The sequence below is a fragment of the Pseudorca crassidens genome, chromosome 17 (assembly GCF_039906515.1).
Source record: "Pseudorca crassidens isolate mPseCra1 chromosome 17, mPseCra1.hap1, whole genome shotgun sequence".
Taxonomy (NCBI): domain Eukaryota; kingdom Metazoa; phylum Chordata; class Mammalia; order Artiodactyla; family Delphinidae; genus Pseudorca; species Pseudorca crassidens.
This window is the reverse complement of record NC_090312.1, coordinates 36,068,818-36,091,540: the sequence shown is the minus strand read 5'-3', so window position 1 is coordinate 36,091,540 and position 22,723 is coordinate 36,068,818. Positions and strand designations below refer to the sequence as shown.

The following is a 22,723-nucleotide window of genomic DNA, read 5'->3' as shown; positions in this document are numbered from 1 at the left end:
GTACATTCTCATGATGGGTGTGGCAGGGTTTCGTAGTCACTTACAACTCTTTTGCCAAAAGAATCAAAACAATTGGGTAACAGAGGTAATTTCATGGTCGATTATTTAAAATGGTCCAGGGAGGACCTTATCCTTCATAAACTAACCAATCAATGTAGCAGTAGGTAGCCAATCAGGGGATACTAAGTGATGCAATCAAACTTGAGTTATTAGATATTGGAGAGGAAGAAAGGAATCTTGGCCACCACTGACCAAAAAGAGGAAAGGGTTGCCCACAAATTCTTGTTTTGTTTGCACAAACAAATCTGGGACAGTTTGGTAAAAGCTTTTGGATAGTTTTGGAAATGGCTTCCCATTAAAGATGGCAGATTGACCCATATTTGTTTATGTTCACTGTCTTCTGAAAAGCACACTAAAGGAACATAAAAGGATAAATCCACAGGGACAAAGAGGATGGAGGTGGGGTCATCTGCAATGGATATGGTCTGGATGGAAGAGTGGAAACTGTTTGTTTGTTTGTTTTATAAATTTATTTATTTATTTTTGCCTGGGTTGGGTCTTCGTTGCTGCGCACAGGCTTTCTCTAGTTGAGGTGAGCGGGGGCTACTCTTCGTTGTGGTGCACGGGCTTCTCATTGTGGTGGCTGCTCTTGTTGCAGAGCACAGGCTCTAGGCACGCAGCCTTCAGTACTTCTGGCACGTGGGCTTCAGTAGTTGTGGCTCGTGGGCTCTAGAGCGCAGGCTCAGTAGCTGTGGCGCACGGGCTTAGTTGCTCCGCGGCATGTGGAATCTTCCCGGACCAGGGATCGAACCCGTGTCCCCTGCATTGGCAGGCGGATTCTTAACCACTGTGCCACGAGGGAAGCCCTGGAAACTGGTTTAACGGAACACCAGAAGCTACTCTAATGTCATCCTAGAGGTCAGTACAGAAACAGCTCAGGAGATTATTCTATAAAACACCAGATAGGCCTGGGTCTTGGACATGCCAGAGACCATGAGAGACAGAGATGCTGGTGAGATGTCTCAGGATCCCAGAAGTGAGGGAGAGGTGAGAGGCCGAGACTGAGTGAATGTGGGTACTTGGAGTTGTTAGATCCTCAGCTCAGGTCCCCTGTGCCATTTCTTGCAGCCAGGTGATTACAACTCCAGCAGGAAAAACAGGAGAGAGGCTTGTGCATCAGGCAGAAAGAAGGGCAGGAGTAAGGTGCCTACAGGAAAGAAAGAATGATAAACTGCATATGGAGTTGAGAAGACTGGCAGCCTGGTGAGTTTTCCCTCAGGCAAGAGATAGCAGATACTTCTCTTGAGATGCTGAAGAGCCCAGAAGAAAAGACCTCTAGTTTCTGATATTTAGGGGACCTTCCTAAGGAAAAGTGAACTTTTTATCTGATCACCACACAGCGAGCCCACCAATGAGCGAGCACACTCCCTCCCACCCCTAAGTGTGGTTTCCAGTGGGGTTTTAGGACCTCATTCTTAAGTAAGAAGGGAGAGTCAAAGGTTTGCAAACATTTGATGAGAGCCTCCAGCATGATGAAATTTCAGAATATTAGGTAACCAAGGCACATAATCATGAAATTTCAGAATATTAGAGATAAAGAGATTATTCTGTAAGTTTTTAGAAAGAAAAATTCCAGATCACAAAGGAATGGGAATCAAGATGGCATCCGAATTCTCAATGGCAACATTGGATGCTAGAAGATAAAAGAGCAATTTTTATGAACTTATGAATGAAACATTTCAACTTAGAATTCTACACTTGGTCAAACTCTTTAAAAAGTAAGAGTTGAAATTTTACCTTCTGTACCCATTCTTGGGCTATTACTGGAACATATGCCATGGAAAATGAAGCAGCAAACCAAGAAAAAAGGCACAGGGCAGAGAAATGTGGTTCTTACTCTGGAGATGTCCCAGGATGACAACGGAGTAGCAGGTCCAGAGAGGAACTTATCTCCATTGGAAGAGAAGGACAGTGGACTTTGGAGGGGGATGGAGGGTGGGGAATGGGATCGACTGATCATTTGGAAAATAAATGTGACAGTTATCTGATAGACATGTTGTAGAAAAAATATCAGGTTGGAAACATCACAAACTGAGTAAACAGATAAAAGGTTTTTATAAGAAAGAAAACAACCATAGTTGCTCTGTTGTGACTAGTATTTGCACAGTCACTGACTGCTTGCTATCCCTAAACTGTGAAAGAGATATATTGGATGAATGGTGGAAGATGAAACTAGATGGGGTTTGATAGAGTTAAGTCCTTATCTAAGGCAACAGGTGGACAAAACGCACCATCTAAATTGATAAATCAAGGGATAGCTGTGTAAATTATTTAGAAATAGGAAGGTAATGACAGAATAGATGGCTAAAAGTGGAATTTGGTAGCCTCTAGACAGGAGGTTAAGAAGGCAAATGAGAGGTGGGTACTGCATTATCTTAAAGTATCATGTTATCTTTAAAAAGTAAGCGTGTGTGCTTATACTGTCTTTAAAAAGTAAGAAAAAAATTTGAAATTCATTTGTTGAGAATGAAACACAGAACAGCCAAACCTTGTCTCATAATGTAATTTTCAGGAAATACATGATCCATACAGGTTAAAATAGAAGTTGTTTCATCTCTGTCAATGTAGTATTAATTCGAAATAAATCATGATAAGCTTTCCATGCCCTCTTTATTTCTACAATTCATATGCATGGGCTAGATTACTGTCGGAACTTCCACAGATACTCGTTGGAAGTAGTGGTTATAAATTACACGTTTGCAAATTCGTTGCTCCCAACCAGGAGAAACAAAACTGCAAAAAAAGTCAGTTTCATTCTGAATTGTTTCCGTAGCAACCATATTAAGCTGGAAGGATAAATTTCCTTTGTAATCGCTGCTTCTATTGAATTACAATGTAAATGTTGATGCTTGCCTGGAAACGTCAAATGACAACAGGTTTATGGGAGGGATTCAGTGGTTTGCAGCTCTGGAATCCCAGGCTGCAGAGTTAAGATGGAAGTGGTGTGTCTGAGCCATACTAGGGTCTGTTCAACCAAATTTCTTCACCCCATCAAAACCATGCCACTCCCTATCCGTCTAGGTCATGAAAGGATGCTCACCTATTTGTAAATCTAGTAATCTACCGTATCTGTTACACATCGGGACACGAAAAGTGTTTGTTGTGGATAAGTATGTTAAAAATGCAATTACGTAACAGACTCGGCGATCTTTGTGTTTTTCTCCCCCTCTGAGCACAACGTACACTTCAGTCCCGTACTCTTCCGACACTGTCAAACCGTCTTCTTAATGTGGGTATTAAAAGCCTTGTGGTGGTGCGGTTGCATTTGATTCCGGTTGGCTTGGGATCCCCGAGTTCAGCTCTCCTTAGTCCTTCCGTTTGACCCACAATCCCTAGTGGTTGCAGGTGTCGCTTTTTTTCCTGTTAACTTCTCTCCCTCAATTCCCCCCCACCCCCCGCCAAACCCCCCACCCCCCTTCCCAGGCCGGCCTCCGGGAAGAAGGGGAACGTAGCATGAAGTCTACTCGAAGCACTGACCCTCGGCTCCCACGGGCTGCCGCAGAGCTGCAAGCGTGCCGCCGCTGCTCTCAGGTAAACTTCGGAGTGAGTTACCTGCACTTGGAGAAGGGCCTTACCTGAGCGCGCCTCTGCCAATGGCAGCTCACCTGAGGGAACCCCGCAGCCAATCACCGCGCAGCTCGTCCCTCGGGCTTGTACCCTTTAGTGAAAGAATTCAGCTCCTTGCGAGAAAGTTACCTGTGGCCGCCCAAGTCCGCCACTTTGTGCTCTGTGGCTGCCCACTGCCACGATCCGGGAGGACTCCGCGCCGCCCGGCCGCCTCCGAGCTCGGGCCCCATGTGAGGGGGCCCCCCCTTATCCCACCTTTCCGGCTAGGTGAGGGCGCGAGCGGGCGAGCGAGCGAGATTGGTGAGGGGGGACGGAAAAGCAGAATTACCTGTAGCTCTTGTTCTGCCATCTCGGGCTCTCACACACCTTCACCTGCACAGACTTGAAAGTCCAGTTTCACCAGAGGCTGAGGCTCCAGGAAAAGGGGAGCGAGTTCATTGGATCAAACATGTCACAAGAGTCGGACAAGTAAGTGGATCACACGCGCCGGCTGCTGCTACTACCACTTTGGGTTGATGGCAACTGGTTTGTTATGTTTTTTGGTTTTTGTTTTTTTTTTTAGGTTGCTATTGTTGGTTTTTTTTTTCTTCTTTCTTTTTTCTTTTTCTTTTTGGTGTATCCAGACTTTTCCAGATTATGTTTCTACCCTGGTTAAGGGGAGACACCCTGCAAGAATATGAATGTTTAATACCCCCTTTGGGCCTTGATACTAAAAGTAGGTTTTCCTCTTTCCTTCCTCCCTTACGAATGATCTCAGCCCCGGTCTCCCAGGACGAATCCTTGTATATTGGCAGAGGTTTTGGTAGAAGAGGGCGGGAGGCCTGTTATTCCCCCTCTCTTTTAGTTGCTCCCACCGCTTCAGGCTCCTAGGGCCATTTGGAAATTCAGCTGAGTTCCTTCGATTTGCCCAAAGGGCCTGCTGAAAAAAGCGGGTCTTGGCGGCTTTTGTGCGAGCGCAACAAAGAGCCTTTATCCTGCAGCAGAAACGGCCATCTTCCCGCACTGGGCCGGATGGTGTGCGTGTGCGCGCCCGCGTGTGCGCCCCCGACGGGAGGCGAGGCGCCGAGCGGCCCGGGTCTCGGGGGCAGCGGGGGCCGCCCCCACCCCCGTGCCCCCGCCCCCGCCCCCTCCCGCCCGCCCCCGAATGGCTTGGGCACCTTACGCAGGTGCGGGAGGACTGGGCCTTTCGGGAACGAGGGGGATTGATTTGAGGCCCCAGTTTGCGCCACGGTAAGGCGCTAAGGGGCGCCTGCAACTTATCGAGTCAGACCCGCCCGGACAGCCTCCGCGGCCCCGTGAGCTCGCCGCCCTCCGAGGCCCGGCCGGTCCAGGCTCCCCGCTCCGGAGGCTGCCACCTCGGGCGTGGCTAGCGGGACGGAGCCAGTGCGCCGGGGCCTCCCTAGGCGACTCTCGCCTGAAAAGGCGGGGAGCCCGGCTTCCCGCGCCTCCCAAGGCCAGCCGGGGGGCGCGTCCGCCCCGTCCGGGACGGGAACTCTAGACGCGCCGGGGCTTGGCAGCCTGAGCCGCGGGGCGCCGGGCCCGGGTCCCGTCTCGTCCAGGCGGCCTCCCAGCAGGCCTGGCCCCCGCCTCCCGGCCGGCTTTGTGCTGCCAGGGGGAGGTGGGGCGGAGGGCGGGAGCGAGCGGGAGCCGGAGGTGGGTCCCGCGGCCCTGCCCGGGATTCGGTGGCGACGCTGCCTTCCCCCTCCTGGCGGGCGCGTCCTATCGGGAGTGCGTGGAGGCCGCCTTTCCGCTTTTCCTGGTCGCTTTACCCCGGCGGTGCGGCCACCCCAAGGAGACCTTCCACAGGGCGTTTCCGCGGGGGGAGGGCCGGAGGCCGCGGGCTGCCGGCGCTTCTCCTGGAGAAGTGGCCTGGGACCCGTCCCAAATCGAGGGACCCTGAGGGGGGCAGCAGGAATGCCCTGTGGACCTGCTCAGGGATGGAGGGGACCATCCTCAAAGTTAAGCCCCGGGTAGGGTAGGTGTAGCTAACGTCACAGGCTATCATACTTAAGAAAAACTACCAGATATTAGTACCACTTTACCCACTAATGAAAAATTAAGTGCGAGCTACACACCGGAGGGGAGGACCTAGTTACAGTACAAACACGGGCCGAGGTCGGGAGCAGGGGTGGGACTGGGAAAGTGTGGGTTTGAGTGTACCCCCGCTCCCACCCCCAATTCTCTCCGTAACCTTTAAGAACTCACTCCTCGAGTTTGAAAACTTCAGTAGCCAAAAGCCGAGATGGCAGCACGGTTTTTTTGGTTTGTTTCGATCTTCGTGTCAAAAATGGTTGCAAATCTAGTGACTCTTGGATAAGTCTTACTGTAATTCCTTATTTAACACGATTAACATTCGGTTGCACCACTTCGTTTTGTGATACAACGGGACTCAAATGAATTTAGGATGAAAACAGATTGGCTTTTAACCGATTGTACTTAGCACCAATGAAGATCATTTATTTAGTATTGAAAATTAGTTCTAATATAGTCGATATTGTGTTAACTTTGGTGACGGATTGTAACTAGATTTATTGTGCGAATCGTTTCGTGACCTATATAGACATCAAATCACTATGTTGTACACTTGAAAATAATATTTGAATGTTAGTTATACTTCAATTATAAATTTAAAGAAAGAAAATAAGCAATAAAACTAGCAATCTAGTTCACTGCGATACATTACCTAATTTTTATGGGTAATAACTATCTAGGGTTATGTATACTTACATTTAATGAAAGTAACTTTTATCTAGCGATGGTTTCCAAGACTTCATTTCGTTTCCTGGGAAAAGTAATACTAACAATACCTCGAAGAGACTGTTGAACCCCATTTACGTCTCTTTGCCTAGACTATGGAGAAATGCTTGAAATTAATAAATGATTTTTGGATCATTTATGCAGATTCTAGCCTAGTTTTTTAATGGCTGGCTGGCAGGGGTGGGCCCAGGTTTTATGAGCTTGAAGCTTATGCAATTGTGTTAGGTGGAGTAGGGGTGAGGGCTCTAAAAAAAAAAAAAAAAAAAAAACCCATGTGAGCCTGTTTCTGGAGCTTCCTGCCAGAGCAAACGGGAGTCCTGGAGCTTGAACTTTATCAACTTTTCGGTAAATCCCTGTAGGAGGCTTGTCTGTATTTTCTGGAACTAACCTAAAGGAATACACGAAGGACTTTTTTTTCTATAAACCAATCAAAGTGTAGGTAAGCTTTTGGATAGCGTACGAAGATAATTCCAGTTAGCAAGTCTGGACTGAAGTAGCATCATCTTTTTTATAGTCGTGAAGTTTTCAGATTGACACAATCTGCTTTTTATGTTCTGCAATGTTGATGCTATCGCTATTTAAAACAAAGTATTTTTAGGACAGTTTGTCTTTGTACATATTTAGAATTTTTCTACTCCCCCTTTCTAACATTTTGTGGAGATTTATGACCTTTGTCAACAAGCATGTGTATTCTAGCCGCCCAATGATAGATTTAGAAACTCTTATTTTATTGCCAAAATATTCAGAATATATATATATATATGATTTATTTGAAACAGGTGTTTTTCATTACCTATATGTTTTCTGATTACCTACCATTTGCAACACATTCAGATAGGTATTATAGGAGAATAAAAAGACGTATAAAGTGGGCCATGTCCTCAAGGGACTTACACTCTAGTGGAAGATGAAACAGTAACAGATATTACATGAATCCCCCTTCTCCCTACCCACCCCGCTTTTGCCTTAGGACGATTACCTTTAGTCGTTCTGTGTGTTTTGTCTTAAGGAGTCCAGCCATTATTCTAGAAAGGAAAATGTCCAAAGTTATAAATACCTCATGTGGGTAGCATTTCAAGTAATGGGATGAAATATTTTAATTAATCTTTCTACTCTTTAGTTTTATAAATGGATATGTTTCCATTTAGCTATATAATTTTTTTTTCTTTTCTTTTTTTTTTTTTTGGGCACGCCACACAGGTTGTGGGATCTTAGTTCCCCGACCAGGGGTTGAACCCGGGCCACGGCAGTGAAAGCATGGAGTCCTAACCATTGGACCACCAAGGAGTTCCCTATATTATCTTTTAATATCACCAATACTGAGTTAATCATATCTTCCTCGAAGCAATAAAAATACCCACTCATTTATTCAACAAATATATCTTGAGTGCCACTATATACTGAGCGTTGATCCTGGCACTGAGATTCATTAGCAAATAGGACAAACTGCCGGCCATTGTGGTGCTACCATTGTAGTTCCAGGAAACAGTAAATCAATAAAGAAGGAAATACATAACAAGTTAGATGATGATAAATGCTACAAAGGGAAGCAAAGCAGGCTAAAGGGATTGAGAGTAACGGGGAATTATTTTATATAAGGTGCTCAGGGATGGCCTCTCTGATGAGATGACCTTTGAGCAGAAACCTGAAGTGAGATCAAGCACTGAAGATACTTGGGATAAGAGTGTTACAGGCAGATGGATGAGCAAGTGCAAAGACCCTGAGGTGGGAGAGTACTTAGCATATTCTAGGATCAGAAAGGAGCCCAATGTGGGTGAATCAGAGACTTAGAGAGACAGTGGTCCCATTAAGTAAACTAAGATAATCAGTCTCTACTTAATAGTCCAGACACTTGCACACTCAAAACCAGACAACACTATACTTATAAATACAGTAAATACAGAATCAGCTGATAGTGTCAGTCTTGGATCTTTCCCCAGGTATCACCAGCTTAATGGCTAAAGTCCAGTGTTCTCTTCCCTACAATGGATTAAATCTTGCACGCTTCTTAATTTAGAGATGAAAAAAATGCACACATACTGGATGACCCCTGGGAATTAGAACTGAAGAAGAGGGACCAACATGGTGTTTGCTCTGACACTCATACAGGTCTAAACCTCTTAATTTAACCTGCCACCCTTCCTGGCTATCTCAACCCTAAATTAGCCTCCAGTTCACCCTTTCTTTCTCTCATCCGCATTCAATTTCTGCAAACTTGTATCCATCAGAGAACAGACTGGGCCACTGTGTTTGGAAGTGAGACACTGCAAACAGTGTGCTTTGGTTAGTTTTGCATCTTCAGTGAAATAAACTAATATACAGGCGAAATTAACTTACCTGAAAAATAAGAAAATGCTAGACAACAATATAGAAGTCTGGATTGATTGGAAAAAAAAAAGGTTGAAGATAATTATGTATGTGCTTAGTAATAGGAATGTCCATAGGCATTCTTTAAATCACTGCAACACAAACTCATCTGATTACAAAAATATATCACCTGAGGCACTTTGTAAAACTACACTCCCTGTGCCCCACCCCAGAGTTATGGAATCAGATTCTCCAGAGAGGGGCCAAGGCATCTGCATTGGGTTATTTAGCAAAATAATGCTTTAAGTGAGTATGTTGCATAATAAATTCAATTTATATATCTTCTCAGGTGTATATCCAGCATATAAGTGAAATGAAACCTGTAGGCTTTGTGTTCGTTATGCTACTTTTGGATGAGCAGCTTCTGATATCTTAACTAGGGTTTAAGAGTTCTTAGGCCTTCTCTCAATGTTGTTTACTTTCATTGTGTTGCTGAACGGTCCCTTCTGGAAGAATGGGATCCTTTTGACAAGTCATATTTCCAGAGCTGCTAAACACCTGATTTGGAGTGATGTCACCCATGTGGCCTTCTGCCAGGCCCAGAGTTAAAAGGTCAAACTCAGATTTTAGGCTGGATCCCACTCACTAGGGAGCTGGGTTGGAGTTAGAAGGCCAACCTTGTCCTTCCATAGTTTTACATTAGAAGATAAAATTAGTGTTCATTTTTCTGGGCACAGTTATTTCATTGAATTTAGATTCTATTTTGTAGCACAAAGTCAAAGATAACGAGTTCTGATCTGTACAATCTGATGCTGGTCCTTGGTGAAATATTTAATGGGATGATGGTTGCAGTTTCATCTCTAGGGCTAATGGTAGCTTTAAGTATTACCCTAATAAGATGGTACTAGGCTTTCTGTTGATCTGTAATTAGGTCCTGTTTTAAACCAACCGCAGAGACTAGGCCACCCAAATGGACCCAGTGCCATCTGATTTAAGGAGGATTAAAAGTAAGTGCTGGAGCAGTGATGAAGAGCTGTATCTAGCAATTTCTACTATACTCTGCAAAGTCAAACAGAGAATTTATACATATAGCCAAGTAAGTCAAACATACATAACATTTATACAACACCACCACCCAAGAACCCCAAGAAGTATTTGTTTGAAATCTATAGATAATTTAAACAAGATTATTATTTTGATGTTTGGTTATTGAATCTAGTTTTCTTTTAAAGATTTAGGTAACTCAGGCAAATGCTTTGGTTCCTCTCTGTGACTTTGATACAACCAGGCATACGTTTCAGGTTAAAAAATAAACAATTTGGTTAAATTGTATTTTCCCTCTTATTTTGTCCTTAGTCTGAAGCCACATTTTTTTCCCCTCTTTCCCTCCCTCCCTCCCTCCCTTCTTTCCCTCCTTGGTCTGTCTCCTGATGCCACTTTGCTGATTTTTTTCCCTCCCATATTACTTGATAGGAATTGACACATGCACTTCTTCCATGCAGTGATATAAATATGAATCTGATTTTAGGTGTTCTTTTAGCCAGTGAACTTTGCTGTGTTCTCTTAGCATTTATAGCAACAGCAACCCATTCTTTTCACCTGAGCCAAGGGTTAAGATGATGGCAGCAGGTGATGGTACCTTATCTAATTCAAGTCAACTGAGCTTAACCTTGGAAAATGTTTACTTTTAAGTTCTTCTTAGTATAAGGCAAGCCTTGTCCTAAATTAGAGTCCTCACTCATGATCCCTGATACTCACTTCGGGGTGCAGGCACTCTCTTCCTTTTCAAAAGGTATTCAGGGATTCCTGCTCAATTATAAAAAGTGAGGTCTAGGCTGAAACAGGGTAATGATTGGTTTGGCAAACTTGTCCAGGAAAAATTCCTTAGCGAGCAGCAACAGGCTGAATAGGAATTTCTGCTTTGGCCCAGGAGGATGGGTGGGTTGCTTAGTAACAACAACATATACCTGGAAGTCCCTCAGACAGCTTCACGGGTCTTCAAACGGAAGCCTCCAAAATTCAGATTCACTCTACCCTCCACCTGCCCTGCATATTTCCATCCATTAGAGAAGTCCTGGCTCCTTGCTTCCATTTTATTTACCCATCTATCTATCCATCCATCCATCCATCCATCCATCCATCCATCTATCCATCCATCCTCCATCACCAGAAAATTACATTTTATGCTGTAAATCTTTTAATGGTCTGTGGTAGAAAGGACTGGGCTATAATGGGGTAAGTGGGGTAGAAGCAAGGAAGTACTTCTTTAGGGATCTACCCCCAACTTCCACCCCCATTTATATTGGGAAGGGAATTAAGTGTTTTAGCGTGATGTGTTCTGGTGAGTAGCAGGATTAAAGCAACATTATTTTTAAAAACAGCACATTTTGATTTGCTCTATAAAATGCCCACCAAGCACACATTTTTAGAGCTCTGTGGAAAGTACTTAAAAAGCTGATACGTTTCAGGGGATTTCGATGTACATTTTGAGAATCTGTCCGGGTTATGGAGATTGACCGAGCATTTGAATGGGCCTTCAGTGGAAAGCAATCACTGCCTGTGGCGATGAAGAGGCTAATTTTACTTTGTAATGAACAGGGCAATGAACTTTGTGGGGAGCATTTTTAAAGTGGTCTGACTTCACATTCACTCCCAAGGAAATGCTTCCTTTACAAGTGTGAATGCAGACACCCCCCAGAGCAGAAAGGGAAGCAAGATTCGCCTGTTGCTTCTTTTTATTTTGGCGCCAGCCTTTCGTCCAAATGGTGGATGTGCACGTGTAACAAACACCCCAGGGCCAGAGTCTCTTTTTTAAGGCTTCTGAATTTAGATCGGGGTTTCAGAAAACGGGGAAAGGTTGAAGTGAAGGGGAGAAGAATGGAGAAAAGAGAGGAAGAAAAAAGGAGCAGGGAGAAACTATGCTTTAGCCCCCTTTGAGTTGCCAGCCTTTTCTCAGTAGCATGAGATTTGCCATGCTCCGGCGGCAGAGCTGGGCTCTAAGAGAGGATGACGTGTGCTGTTTATCCTCCTGGCGGATTGATTCTGATTTTAACTTGATGCCTTGAATCCTAGATCTAGGACGAGCCTTACAGATCATACAGAGTCTGTGAGTAACCAAGAGTAGGATTTGGAGCTGAAAGTTTGATTTGAGGAAAAAAGTGCCTTACATTCTTTCTTGTGTGTTGCATACTGGCGTTGTATGCATTGAAAATCTGAGGTTTTGGTTAAGTAAAAAAATATACTCCGTTTTTTGGTAGGGAGATTGAGAACAGGGGAGGCATTGCCTATTTGCTTCTTAAGATATGAATGTGAGTATACGAAACACGTGGTTAAGGTTCCGACAGCATTTCTGTGAGTTAAAATGGCCTTTCCTTCCCACACTCACCCCAAATCAGTGGTTTTAGTTCTCAGTTCAGTGAGCCTCAGAAAATAACTGCTTTCTTTACTTCTTGGATCTAACTTTTCAAAGCAGCAAGGAACAAAGGTAGCTTTTGCCTCTTCCCTGTATTGCCAATAAGATAATTAACATAAGATCAGAGGGTTTGTCTTTCATTATTTTTCACCTGTAAAATGAAGTTGAACTAAATGATCTCTGAGGATAATCACCTGCTCCAACATTCTGTGAGTCTCATTTTCTCCCTTCCAGTGGGGTCTGGGCTGGTGGCGGCTCACAGAATGATGATGTTAACAAGATAGGAGACTACAGGGCACAGTGGGACCTGCTTCTGCTCCCAGGCCCCCCTCAAATCATTTTATTTTAGCAAAATAAAAGGTGGTTTAAGATGACAAAGAAACAGACTTCTGGCCGGCGAGAGGAATTCAGAGGGCCACACGGAATTCAGCATCTAAGCGGTAAGATCAATGGTTTACTTAGTGGACCCCCTCACAGCCTCACTGGGCTGGTAGATAAAGGTACAAGAAAATCAGATAAAAAGGGCTGGCAGGTACTCTGAGAACCCCCTTCCAGAACAGCACCCAGGAAGTGGTTTACTCTGCGCAGGCTCGTAGAGTGAAGGAGAGGCAGTATTGGAATGACGGAACATTGAACAAAATTTAGTAAAATGCAAACAGCAACAAATGGGCCTTCTCCTCTTGCCTCTTGCTGCCCTTTCCTCCCCCTTTCCTCCTCCCTTCATCCTTCCCCTCCCATGCCCCACTTCCAGATTCCTCCTCCTCTTAATAAAACATAATTCAGGGACACCTACTGTCAACCAGTATTGCCAAGCCAATGGTTTAATAAGTGTTCAGAAAAGGTATTAAATAATATAAGAATAAGAATAGCACCTGCAGTTTCACTTCGATTGTAAGACAATATACACAGGGAACCCTGCTCAATGTGATGTGGCAGCCTGGATGGGAGGGGAGTCTGGGGGAGAATGGATACACGTATATGTATGGCTGGGTCGCTTTGCTGTGCACCTGAAACTCTCACAACATTGTTAATCGGCTGTACTCCAATATAAAATAAAAAGTTAAAAAAAAAGACAATATATGATTTCACTCCAGGGCACACAAATGACTATTCATGTAGGTCAGGAATAAAATCTCCTTCTCTGGTATCCTATTGTGTTATAAGATTTAGAAGTCTCTGAAGTCCATTTTCTCTGAAGTCAGTGTTGGTAGCAGGAAAAAATGGATTGAAGCCCCTGGAAGTTCTCAAGTAGAGGATTTTGATAGGTTAGAAGAGCCTTTAAGTACATTTATGCTTCCTGTGCAGACCACGGTTTTTAGCTGCTTTGGAATCATGGTGGCTACTTTTAAAACTATGTCTATCTTACATAGTTTTGGAAACATTTTAAAAAAGGACAAACGTCTCAATAGAAATATGGTCCACAAACATGAGTAGACAGTTCACAAAAGCTACAAGTGATTAATAGACATATAAAATAATATTCAGTTTATTAATAATCCAAGAAATATAGATTACAGAACAGGGAAGCTCAAGGTTTCCCTGTCAAATTGGCCAAGATTAACAAAACTGGGTTTCGGTAAAATACATTTCTAGAAGGATTATACATTCTTACAAACTTTCTGGAAGACAGTTTAGCAAAACTGGTTGAAATGGGCCTACCTTCTGACACCTGAATTCCAGTTTTAGGGCTTTATCTTAAGGAAGTAATCAAGGATATTAATTGTAGGAATATTTTTTAAAGTGAAAAATCAGCAAAGCTCTAAGTGCCCAGATACAGAGGACTGGTTTAGTAAATCACAGTTCAGCGGTAAGCATTATAAATCAGATTATGGAAAAATATTTAATGACAGGAAAAATATTCATGGTGTATTATGTTAGAAGGTTTTCAGGCATAGAAAATAAATAATAAACTATGATAATAAAACCACAGTAGGTTAACAGTGGTTTGCTCTCTGCATGGAGAAATTATAGATGCTTTTGTCTCTTATTTGTTCTTCTCTGTATTCTAGTTTGCTGAAGTGAGCTTGTACTGTTCTTGTAATTAGAAAAATTTTAAGGTTATTTAAAAAAGAAGTCATTTGGCCATGGAGAGATTTAAAAATAACACACACACAGCTGAAATAAAATGGGAAAGCCTGCTTGCTTGCTTGTTCCTGGTAGAATTCAGCTGTTCCCTCCCTGCTGATAGAGGCATGTCACTCAGCTCTTCACTGCTGGTATGCCACGTGTGTCTTCTGCACTGTGCCTCACTCACCTGTACACTTTTGGGTTAGTGTCTCAACAACCCTGTCTCTTTGGATTTGACCAATTATCAAGTGCACCTATTTTTCAAAATAGTACACCCAGGTGTGGGAGTTTCCAGCCTTTGTATAACTTGCAGCTGGGGGCGTGGGGGGAGGGGGCGTGGGGGGAGGGGGCGTGGGGAGCGGTGGTGGTGACTAAGCAGAAGAGAAACCTTTTCATCCACTCAGTAGGCTGCATGAGCCTGCGCAGTTTACCTTGGAGAAAAGTCTCTGGAGGCGGGGCTGCCTTCCATGCCATCTCTGACCTAACCTGAGTGGGTGCTCTTGGGAACGACTCGGTGGTAGGTCCAGTTGTATTTAATCTTTTTTCAGGACTAGGGAGAACCCGGAATATGACTTCCTTTAAAAACAAAAAGTAGTTGTAGGCACGGTTGAGTTATTATTTTTTTTAAACAACAATTTATTTTTTCCGTAACATAGACTTGCTTTTCCCTGGAGGGCCAAGCGTGTGAGTCATGTACCTGCTTCTACAAGCTGGTACATAGATCATGCCAGACGCGAGATGGAGTCTGTTAGTTAAGCTGTGTGAGATTGCATCACTGAATTTCCTGCAGGCGTCTTTAATGGAAACTTTGTCGCAAATGTGAAGTTATTTACTTATCAGCCTATCCAAGGAGCATCCACCAGGGAACAGAAAGTACACGATGTGAACTTGGAGGGAGAACGTGGCCTCACAGAATCACTTGAGTTGCCAAAAATATGTCAGGGAAAAAACGGGGGAGGGGCGAGGTTTAAACAAAAAGGAAATGAACTTTGCTAATGTGAGCAAAACCAAAGCAACGTTAGGTTGTGGGAATCAACACAGAGTTTGTGATTATACTTTTTGGTTGTGGATTCAAAGGTGAAATTTGCAATTGTCCCCTTCTCTCCCATGCCTACCTGGCTTCCCCTCCCCCATACTTTCCTTCTCATTGTGCAGAAATTCATCAGCTCTCAAATACTGTACCTTACATTTTCAAAAATCGTTATCGATTTTGGTCGTTCAAAGTCTAAATAAAGGTGCATATCCTTGTAGGGCTTGCGAGAAGGAGATTAGGAAGGGCTACGGTTTGTCTTTTTATCCTGTGTTTATCCAATTTCAGTAAATAGCCTGAAAGGTGTGGTTTGTATTCAGCCACGCAGGACCACAAATTTGCTTTTTGAATTTGCCCACAAATCTTGGGACACAGTTCATTTATCACTCCTAGTGTCCTGAAGTTGAATCGGCTGGCGGTTGTACCTGTTTCTCTTCTCTTTTCCTCATTTAAAAGACGCACATCCTTTTTTTGGGTTCCTGATCCTAATTTACAGTAAAATACCTATGTGGTCGATACCCAGCGCACATTTAATTACAAGTTGGGAGTTTTTCTCTTGCAACATAACCTACGGTTGGCCAGGTGAACCAAATTGAACATGATATTCTGAGATTTTGTTGTTGTTGTGCCAGATATTCCTGGAATATGGAAGAAATTGAAAATGTTTTTATGAATCTGAGATTTTTATTGTATTTACTGTTTGATGGATTATTTTATAAATCACAGTTTTGAAGCATTTCTGAATGACCTACCTCACTGTTTTCAATGCTATGGTGGAGGCTGACTTTTGTTGCAACTATTTTATGGTACAGTTTTGCACTTGCCGTGTGTTTTCTTTTTTAAGCACCATTTCTTGGGGAGGCTTTTTTTTTCTGATTATGCAGATACTATAAGGCCATGAGAAAAAACTGGAAACTAGAGAAAGGTATATAGAAGAGAAGTCACTCATAATTCCAGGGCCCTAACGCTTCATATATTTTCTTACCGTTATGAATGTGGTTATAAAAGTGTACAAATTATAATCTCCCGTTTTTACATCATTCATGCCATTCTGCATTTTCTACTTAATGCCTTATTATTGGCATTTCACTAGTCTCTTAAGTATACTTCTACATAGCATTTAAAGATGAAATCTACCATCTCCTATTTTTTATGTTTAGGTTGTTTTACTTTTTCATTATTATAAATCATGCTTATATATAAATCTTTGTATCTCTGCTTATTACTTTAGAATAAGTTTTTGGAAGTATAAGAACAAAAGATAAATATTTGTAGGTTCTTGATTCATACTTTGAAAATGACTTCTAGATAGGTTGTAAAAATTTCTGTTTTCTCCCAACAGTGTTTGAGAGTGTCTTTCTCACATCTTGTCAACAGTCTATGAGATTTATAATTTTTTGGTCAATTTGAACAGCAAAAAAAGTGAATTTTTGTTTTAAATTGCAGTCTGATAATTAATGAGGTTAAACATTTTCTCAGATGTTTACTCGTCATTTAAGTTTCTTTTTTTACCAAAGATCTTGTTTTTGCCTTGGCTACTACATACAGTTATTTTGTTGTGTCCTGGACAAGGGGACCTTGGGGTTGAGATCGAGCTATGCTTCCCTCTGGCCTCTGCCCGGGGAAAAGGGCACCTTACAACATCTATACAAATGTACCATATGGGCTAGAAGTAGTCTGTTCTTAATTTTCACTCTTTTTTTTTTTTTGAATTGGGATGCTGATATTTTTATTATTGATTTGTGAGCGCTTTTTACACACCTGAAATTATTAACTGTCTTGTCAAAATTCTGGCTATAGTTTCCTCAAGTTCTTGGTTACCATTTAGTTTCATGATTTAAAAAATATTCAGAGCTTTAGATATTTTTTTAAAATATTTTAAAAATATAAATTTATTTATTTACTTTTGGCTGCACTGGGTCTTGTTGCTGTGCATGGGCTTTCTCTAGTTGGGGCGAGCGGGGGCTACTCTTCCTTGCGGTGCGTGGGCTTCTCATTGCGGTGGCTTCTCTTGTTGCGGAGCACGGGCTCTAGGCGCGCGGGCTTCAGTAGTTGTGGCACACGTGCTTAGTTGCTCCGCGGCAAGTGGGATCTTCCCAGGCCAGGGCTCGAACCCGTGTCCCCTGGACTGGCAGGCGGGTTCTTAACCACTACACCACCAGGGAAGTCCCAGAGCTTTAGATTTTTTGACGTCAAATGTATTGTTCTTATGAGTGGGAGTACTTTCATTACTTTCAAATGTGCAAAGTTTGAGATCAACCTTTGTGGACTTAACTCATTAAAATCTTTTCCTTTATTTTAGCCTTATTTTTATGGTTATTTAAAAAGCTCTTTAAAGATGATTAATTCATACTTAATTGTAAAAACATTAGAGAATACAACTACTCTCAAAACTACCACTCAAAGTTATTAATAGTAACACTGCTAACACTCTGACATCTATATTTTTACTTTTTTCTATGCCTGTACATACAAATATACTATGTATACAGAAATGAGATAGTAATTTATATACTGTTTAGTAACTTATTTTTTAAGTTAATATTGATATAGCTTTTCATGGTGGTAAATAATTTTAACGGCCCATAGTTTTACATTGAATGGAAACGTCCAGATTAATTTAACCAGTTCCCTGTTGTACATTTAAAATTTTCATGTTTTTTACTATTAAAGTCAATATTTGCATGACTTATAGCTAAATCTTTACACACTTCTTAGTTTTGTCCTTGGTATACATTCCAATGAATAGACATCCCTGATCAAAAGCCATCCTCTTTTTATTTTTATTATTTATTTTTTTACATCTTTATTGGAGTATAATTGCTTTACAATGGTGTGTTAGTTTCTGCTTTATAACAAAGTGAATCAGTTATACATATACATATGTTCCCATATCTCTTCCCTCTTGCGTCTCCCTCCCTCCCACCCTCCCTAACCCACCCCTCCAGGCGGTCACAAAGCACGGAGCTGATCTCCCTGTGCTATGCGGCTCCCACAAGCTATCTATTTTACGTTTGGTAGTGTATATATGTCCATGCCACTCTCTCGCTTTGTCACAGCTTACCCTTCCCCCTCCCCATATCCTCAAGTCCATTCTCTAGTACGTCTGTGTCTTTATTCCCGTCTTACCCCTAGGTTCTTCATGACATTAAAAGCCATCCTGTTTTTAAAGATATTTGGTTCATATTTCCAAATTGCCATCCAAAAATCCTCTCCTCATTAACACTCCCATCAACACTGTATCTGAGGGAGGATTTCACCTTCCTTCTCCAGCAATTCATATTATCCTCTTTTTTCTTAATTTATTTTTTTAAATTGAAGGATAGTTGATTTACAATGTTGTGTTAGTTTCAGGTGTGCAGCAAAGTGATTCAGTTTTTTATATATTCATATATATATATATATATACTTTTTTTCAGATTCTTTTCCCTTACAGGTTATTACAAAATATTGAGTATAGTTCCCTGGGCTATACAGTAGGTCCTTGTTCGTTATCTATTTTATATATAGTAGTGTGTATTTGTTCTTCTTTTTAGTCTTTGCCAATTGGATAGGGTGAAATGGTAATTTGTTTTGAATTGCATTTCTTTCCATTTACTCAAATTGTATTTTCTCAGGAGAACTTTATGTTTTGTTTTGTTTTCTTAATGTATATATGTAGTATTTTGATATTTTAAAAGCTCTTCTTGGGGTTTTATAGAGAGTTCAGCATTAGTAAAAAGAGTTTATCAGCAGTAGGCCCAGCCGTGGTCTCTTCTCTTGGTACAAGTCATTGTGTCTGAGAACTGTCTCTAATTCACAGCTCCCATCCCTTGCCAATGAAAGCAGGGACCCAGGCCTTCACTCAGGCTCCTTAATCAAAGGCCATAAATTCAGGGAACTTAGTCAAGGGTTAGGGAGCCCATGTCTCCAAGCTGACTGGTGATGACTAAGCTCAGGATGAATACATCCAAACAACAAATGGGTGGTCACCGTACATACAAATCTCTTCCACTTCATGATTTATTGAGTGCCTACAGGCCAGGTACAGAGCCGGGCACCATGCCAGGCATGGAGACCACAAAGATTAGACAGACTACTAGTTTAAGGTCTGAGGACCTGAAACAATATAATTAGAAAAAAACGCAATTTATTTTAAAAATGCACATTTACCTTTCATTCTTGAGGTAATTAGTTGTGGGAAAAGTGGAGGCAGGCAGGTCCAAAATCCTGTGAGTCTTCCAATTTTCTGCCTTATTTTGACTTGAAAAGATCTTCCACTATTTTTCATTTCTCAGGTTTGATTAGGCTTGCATCCATTCCCTTTTTTTTTTTTTTTATCTATTATTAGTGGTTAAGAAACAGTTTGGTTGTTTATCTAAACAGTACAGCTATTTAAAGTGGAGTCACTTTTCAGAGGTAAATCTCCAGGGCTCTATAATTAAACTTTTTATTCAAAACTTTTCTAGAGCTATGGGTGAAAACTTCTGTTTTTGTTCTCTGTCATAGGTATGTTGCTTGTAGCGTTAAAGGTAACATCTGTGGGAACTGGGAATTTGTGGAAGTAATTTGGTACTTTTCTAAACTGAAGTATAACATGAAAACATCTAGGACAATTAGAAAGTTATTTTAAAATCGTTGGTGACATTAGAGCCAGCTGTACTAATCAGGAACTCATTATCTGGTCTGAATTATCCAGGCTGTTTTCTTCTATCTTCCTCTTATAGTTAACCTTTTAGATATATAATTTTTTTTTCTGTACATATCTAATAGAGAGGGCGTGAAAAGGAAAATTCAGCTTAATTAGTTTGGCTACTGATTAAAAGAAAAAAAAATCTAATTCCAGTAGAAGGTTGAACTCATTATTTTATTCCTAGATATTTTATTCTTTTTGTTGCAATGGTAAATGGGAGTGTTTTCTTGATTTCACTTGAACTCATTATTTTAAATACATTCTTTGATTATCTAGGATTTCATGTGATACGTGTTACACCTTCTATTTTTTCAAATGTTCTTGAAGCTGTAAAACTAAGGATTGTTTGATTAGGAATTCTAGCATTTGCAAGCTATAAATAATGGCCTTCCCCATGAAACCACTATGCCGATGAAGGGAAGTTTTTAAGTAATTGGTCATATTGCGTATTTTTCTCTTTTTTCCAACCTAACTTTATAATATAAATGTTTGGCCATGATTTTATGATTTTTTTCTAAATATTTTAATAGCTGCAGAGCATTATGTGCTGTGGACTTACTGTCATCGACTTACACGTAGGTTACGTGTAGTTTGTTGCCATGGTTTTCACTATTATAAAATCATACTTTTATAAAATCTTCAGACATAAAATCTTTCAAGATTTGAGAGTATTTCCTAGAATGAGTTTCTACAAGTGGAATTTACTGGATTCAAATGAACAAATATTAAAAAGTTATTTCATTACACAAAAACTGTAAATAAATTCAGGGAGAAAAAAATAAATGCCCCTTTTATATTTCTTTATCTCCTACCATTTTCAACAGAATTTTGACAATCTGTTGGATAGCCTTACAGATGTGTTTCTAGGCATTATATCCCATATGAATGTGTATGTGTTTGAGAATCTACAAAATTTTCACAAGTAAATTATTTTATATATTGTTTTATGATTTTGACTGTTCCATGTCAATAATACCAAATCACCTTTTTGGTTGCACAGTATTCTGCAGTATGAACATACGAATGACTAAAGGATAAATTCATAGAAGTGGAACTTCTGGGGCAAAGGTTTTGCATATTGAAATCTTAGATTGTTCTCCAAAAATGCTGCTTTAATTTATACACCAGTCAATAACGTTAGAATATGCTCATTTCTGCTTACCCTCAATCAATGGATCTTATCAGTCTTCAGAGTTTTTGCTAACACAAAAAATTAGTCTCATAATTTACATTTCTTGAATTCTTTTCACATATTTAAAAGCCATTATATTTTTCCCCACTGTGGACTGTTAAGGTTCTTTGCCTATTTTTCTGTTTTGTTGTTGGCCTTTTAAAAAACAAGGTTTTATTGAGGTATGATTGACACACAAAGAATTGCATGTATTTAATAATGTGTCCAATCAAAGAGTTTGTACATGTGCAAACACCTGTGATACCATCACCACAATCAATATAATAGACATATGCAGCACATCTCAGAGTTTCCTTGTGTCCCTTAGTGTGTGTGTGTGTATGTGTTAAGAACATAACATGAGATTTACCTTCTTAACATGAGGTTTACCTTCTTCACAAATTTTGAAGTGCACAATACTATATTGTTAACTACAGGCACTCTGTTGGACAGCAGATCTCCAGAGCTTATTCATCTAGCATAACTGAAAGTTTAAACCCATGTATAACAACTTCCCATTTTGTTCTCCCTGCAGTTGCTGGCAACCACTATTATATTCTCTCTTGTATGAATGAGTTTGACTACTTCAGATACCTCACAGAAGTGGAGTCATGCAGTATTTGTCTTTCTGAGTCTGGCTTTTTTCACTTAGCATAATGTCCTCCAGGTTCATCCATGTTGTCGAAAATAGCAGGATTTCCTTCTTTTTTTAAGGCCGAATAATATTCCACATTTTATATATACCACATTTCCTTTCTCTGTTCACCTGTCAATAGACGCTGGGGCTGTTTCATATCTTGGCTGTTGTGAATAGTGGACATGGGAGTGCAGATATCTCTCCAGGATCCTGATTTCAATTCTTTTGGATATATACCCAGAAGTGGAGTTGCTGGATCGTGTGGTGTTCTTGGTCTTTCCTTGATGAATTTTAAGAGTTGTATTTGTACTGAGAGATTAGCGTGTTGTCTACCAGTTTGTTGTCATTTGACTATGTTGTTTTTGCTCTGCAGAGGTTTTTAAAATTTAGGTAGCCAAATTCATCTGTTTTCTTAAATGGCTTCTAGGTATTATGCCTTGCTTAGGAAGGCTTTCTCTGTTCTAAAGTTACAAACAACCCCTATCCCAATACTGACTTCTCAGTTTTATTCTATCATTCTATGACTTATCATTTTGCATTTCCATTGAAAACTTTGATCCACCTAGAATTTATTTGATGAAGAAATGAGGTAGGATCCTTACTTAATTGTTTTTCTAGATAGCTCCCCTGTTTTGCCCATAGTGTTTATTGAATAATACTGTTCGTACTATAATAATATTTCCACTTGTTAAAAATTCAGCCTTTATCATATGTTAAATATCTGTGAATATTTGGGACTATTTCTTAGGTCTTTATTCCATTACAATGATCTACCTATTTATGCTTCAGAAGCAGCTAACTACCTATTTACTTATCCTTACAAAATTTTTTTTTTTTTTTTTTTTGCGGTACGCGGGCCTCTCACTGCTGTGGCCTCTAACGCTGCGGAGCACAGGCTCCGGACGCGCAGGCTCAGCGGCCATGGCTCAAGGGCCCAGCCGCTCCACGGCATGTGGGATCTTCCCAGACCGGGGCACGAACCCCTGTCCCCTGCATCAGCAGGCGGACTCTCAAGCACTGCGCCACCAGGGAAGCCCCAAAAT

The 22,723-nt window shown here is 41.2% G+C and overlaps 1 protein-coding gene and 1 long non-coding RNA gene across 3 annotated transcripts in view; one reads left to right on the top strand and one right to left on the bottom strand.

The window, feature by feature from the left end:
- Window positions 1-528: 528 nt before the first annotated feature.
- On the bottom strand, window positions 529-3,864 carry LOC137210018 (uncharacterized). The gene is made up of 2 exons (XR_010936232.1): window positions 3,757-3,864; window positions 529-1,207 (listed from the first exon to the last, which is right to left on the bottom strand). It is a non-coding gene; the product is annotated as an uncharacterized lncRNA (long non-coding RNA).
- A 103-nt stretch (window positions 3,865-3,967) lies between these two features.
- Window positions 3,968-22,723, top strand: part of GRHL2 (grainyhead like transcription factor 2) — a 165,416-nt gene continuing 146,660 nt past the window's right edge. For both annotated transcript variants that reach the window (XM_067711598.1, XM_067711597.1), the window contains exon 1: window positions 3,968-4,095. In XM_067711598.1, coding sequence (XP_067567699.1) covers window positions 4,076-4,095 — 20 coding nt within the window. In that variant the 5' untranslated portion in view covers window positions 3,968-4,075. The remainder of the gene's footprint in view (window positions 4,096-22,723) is intronic.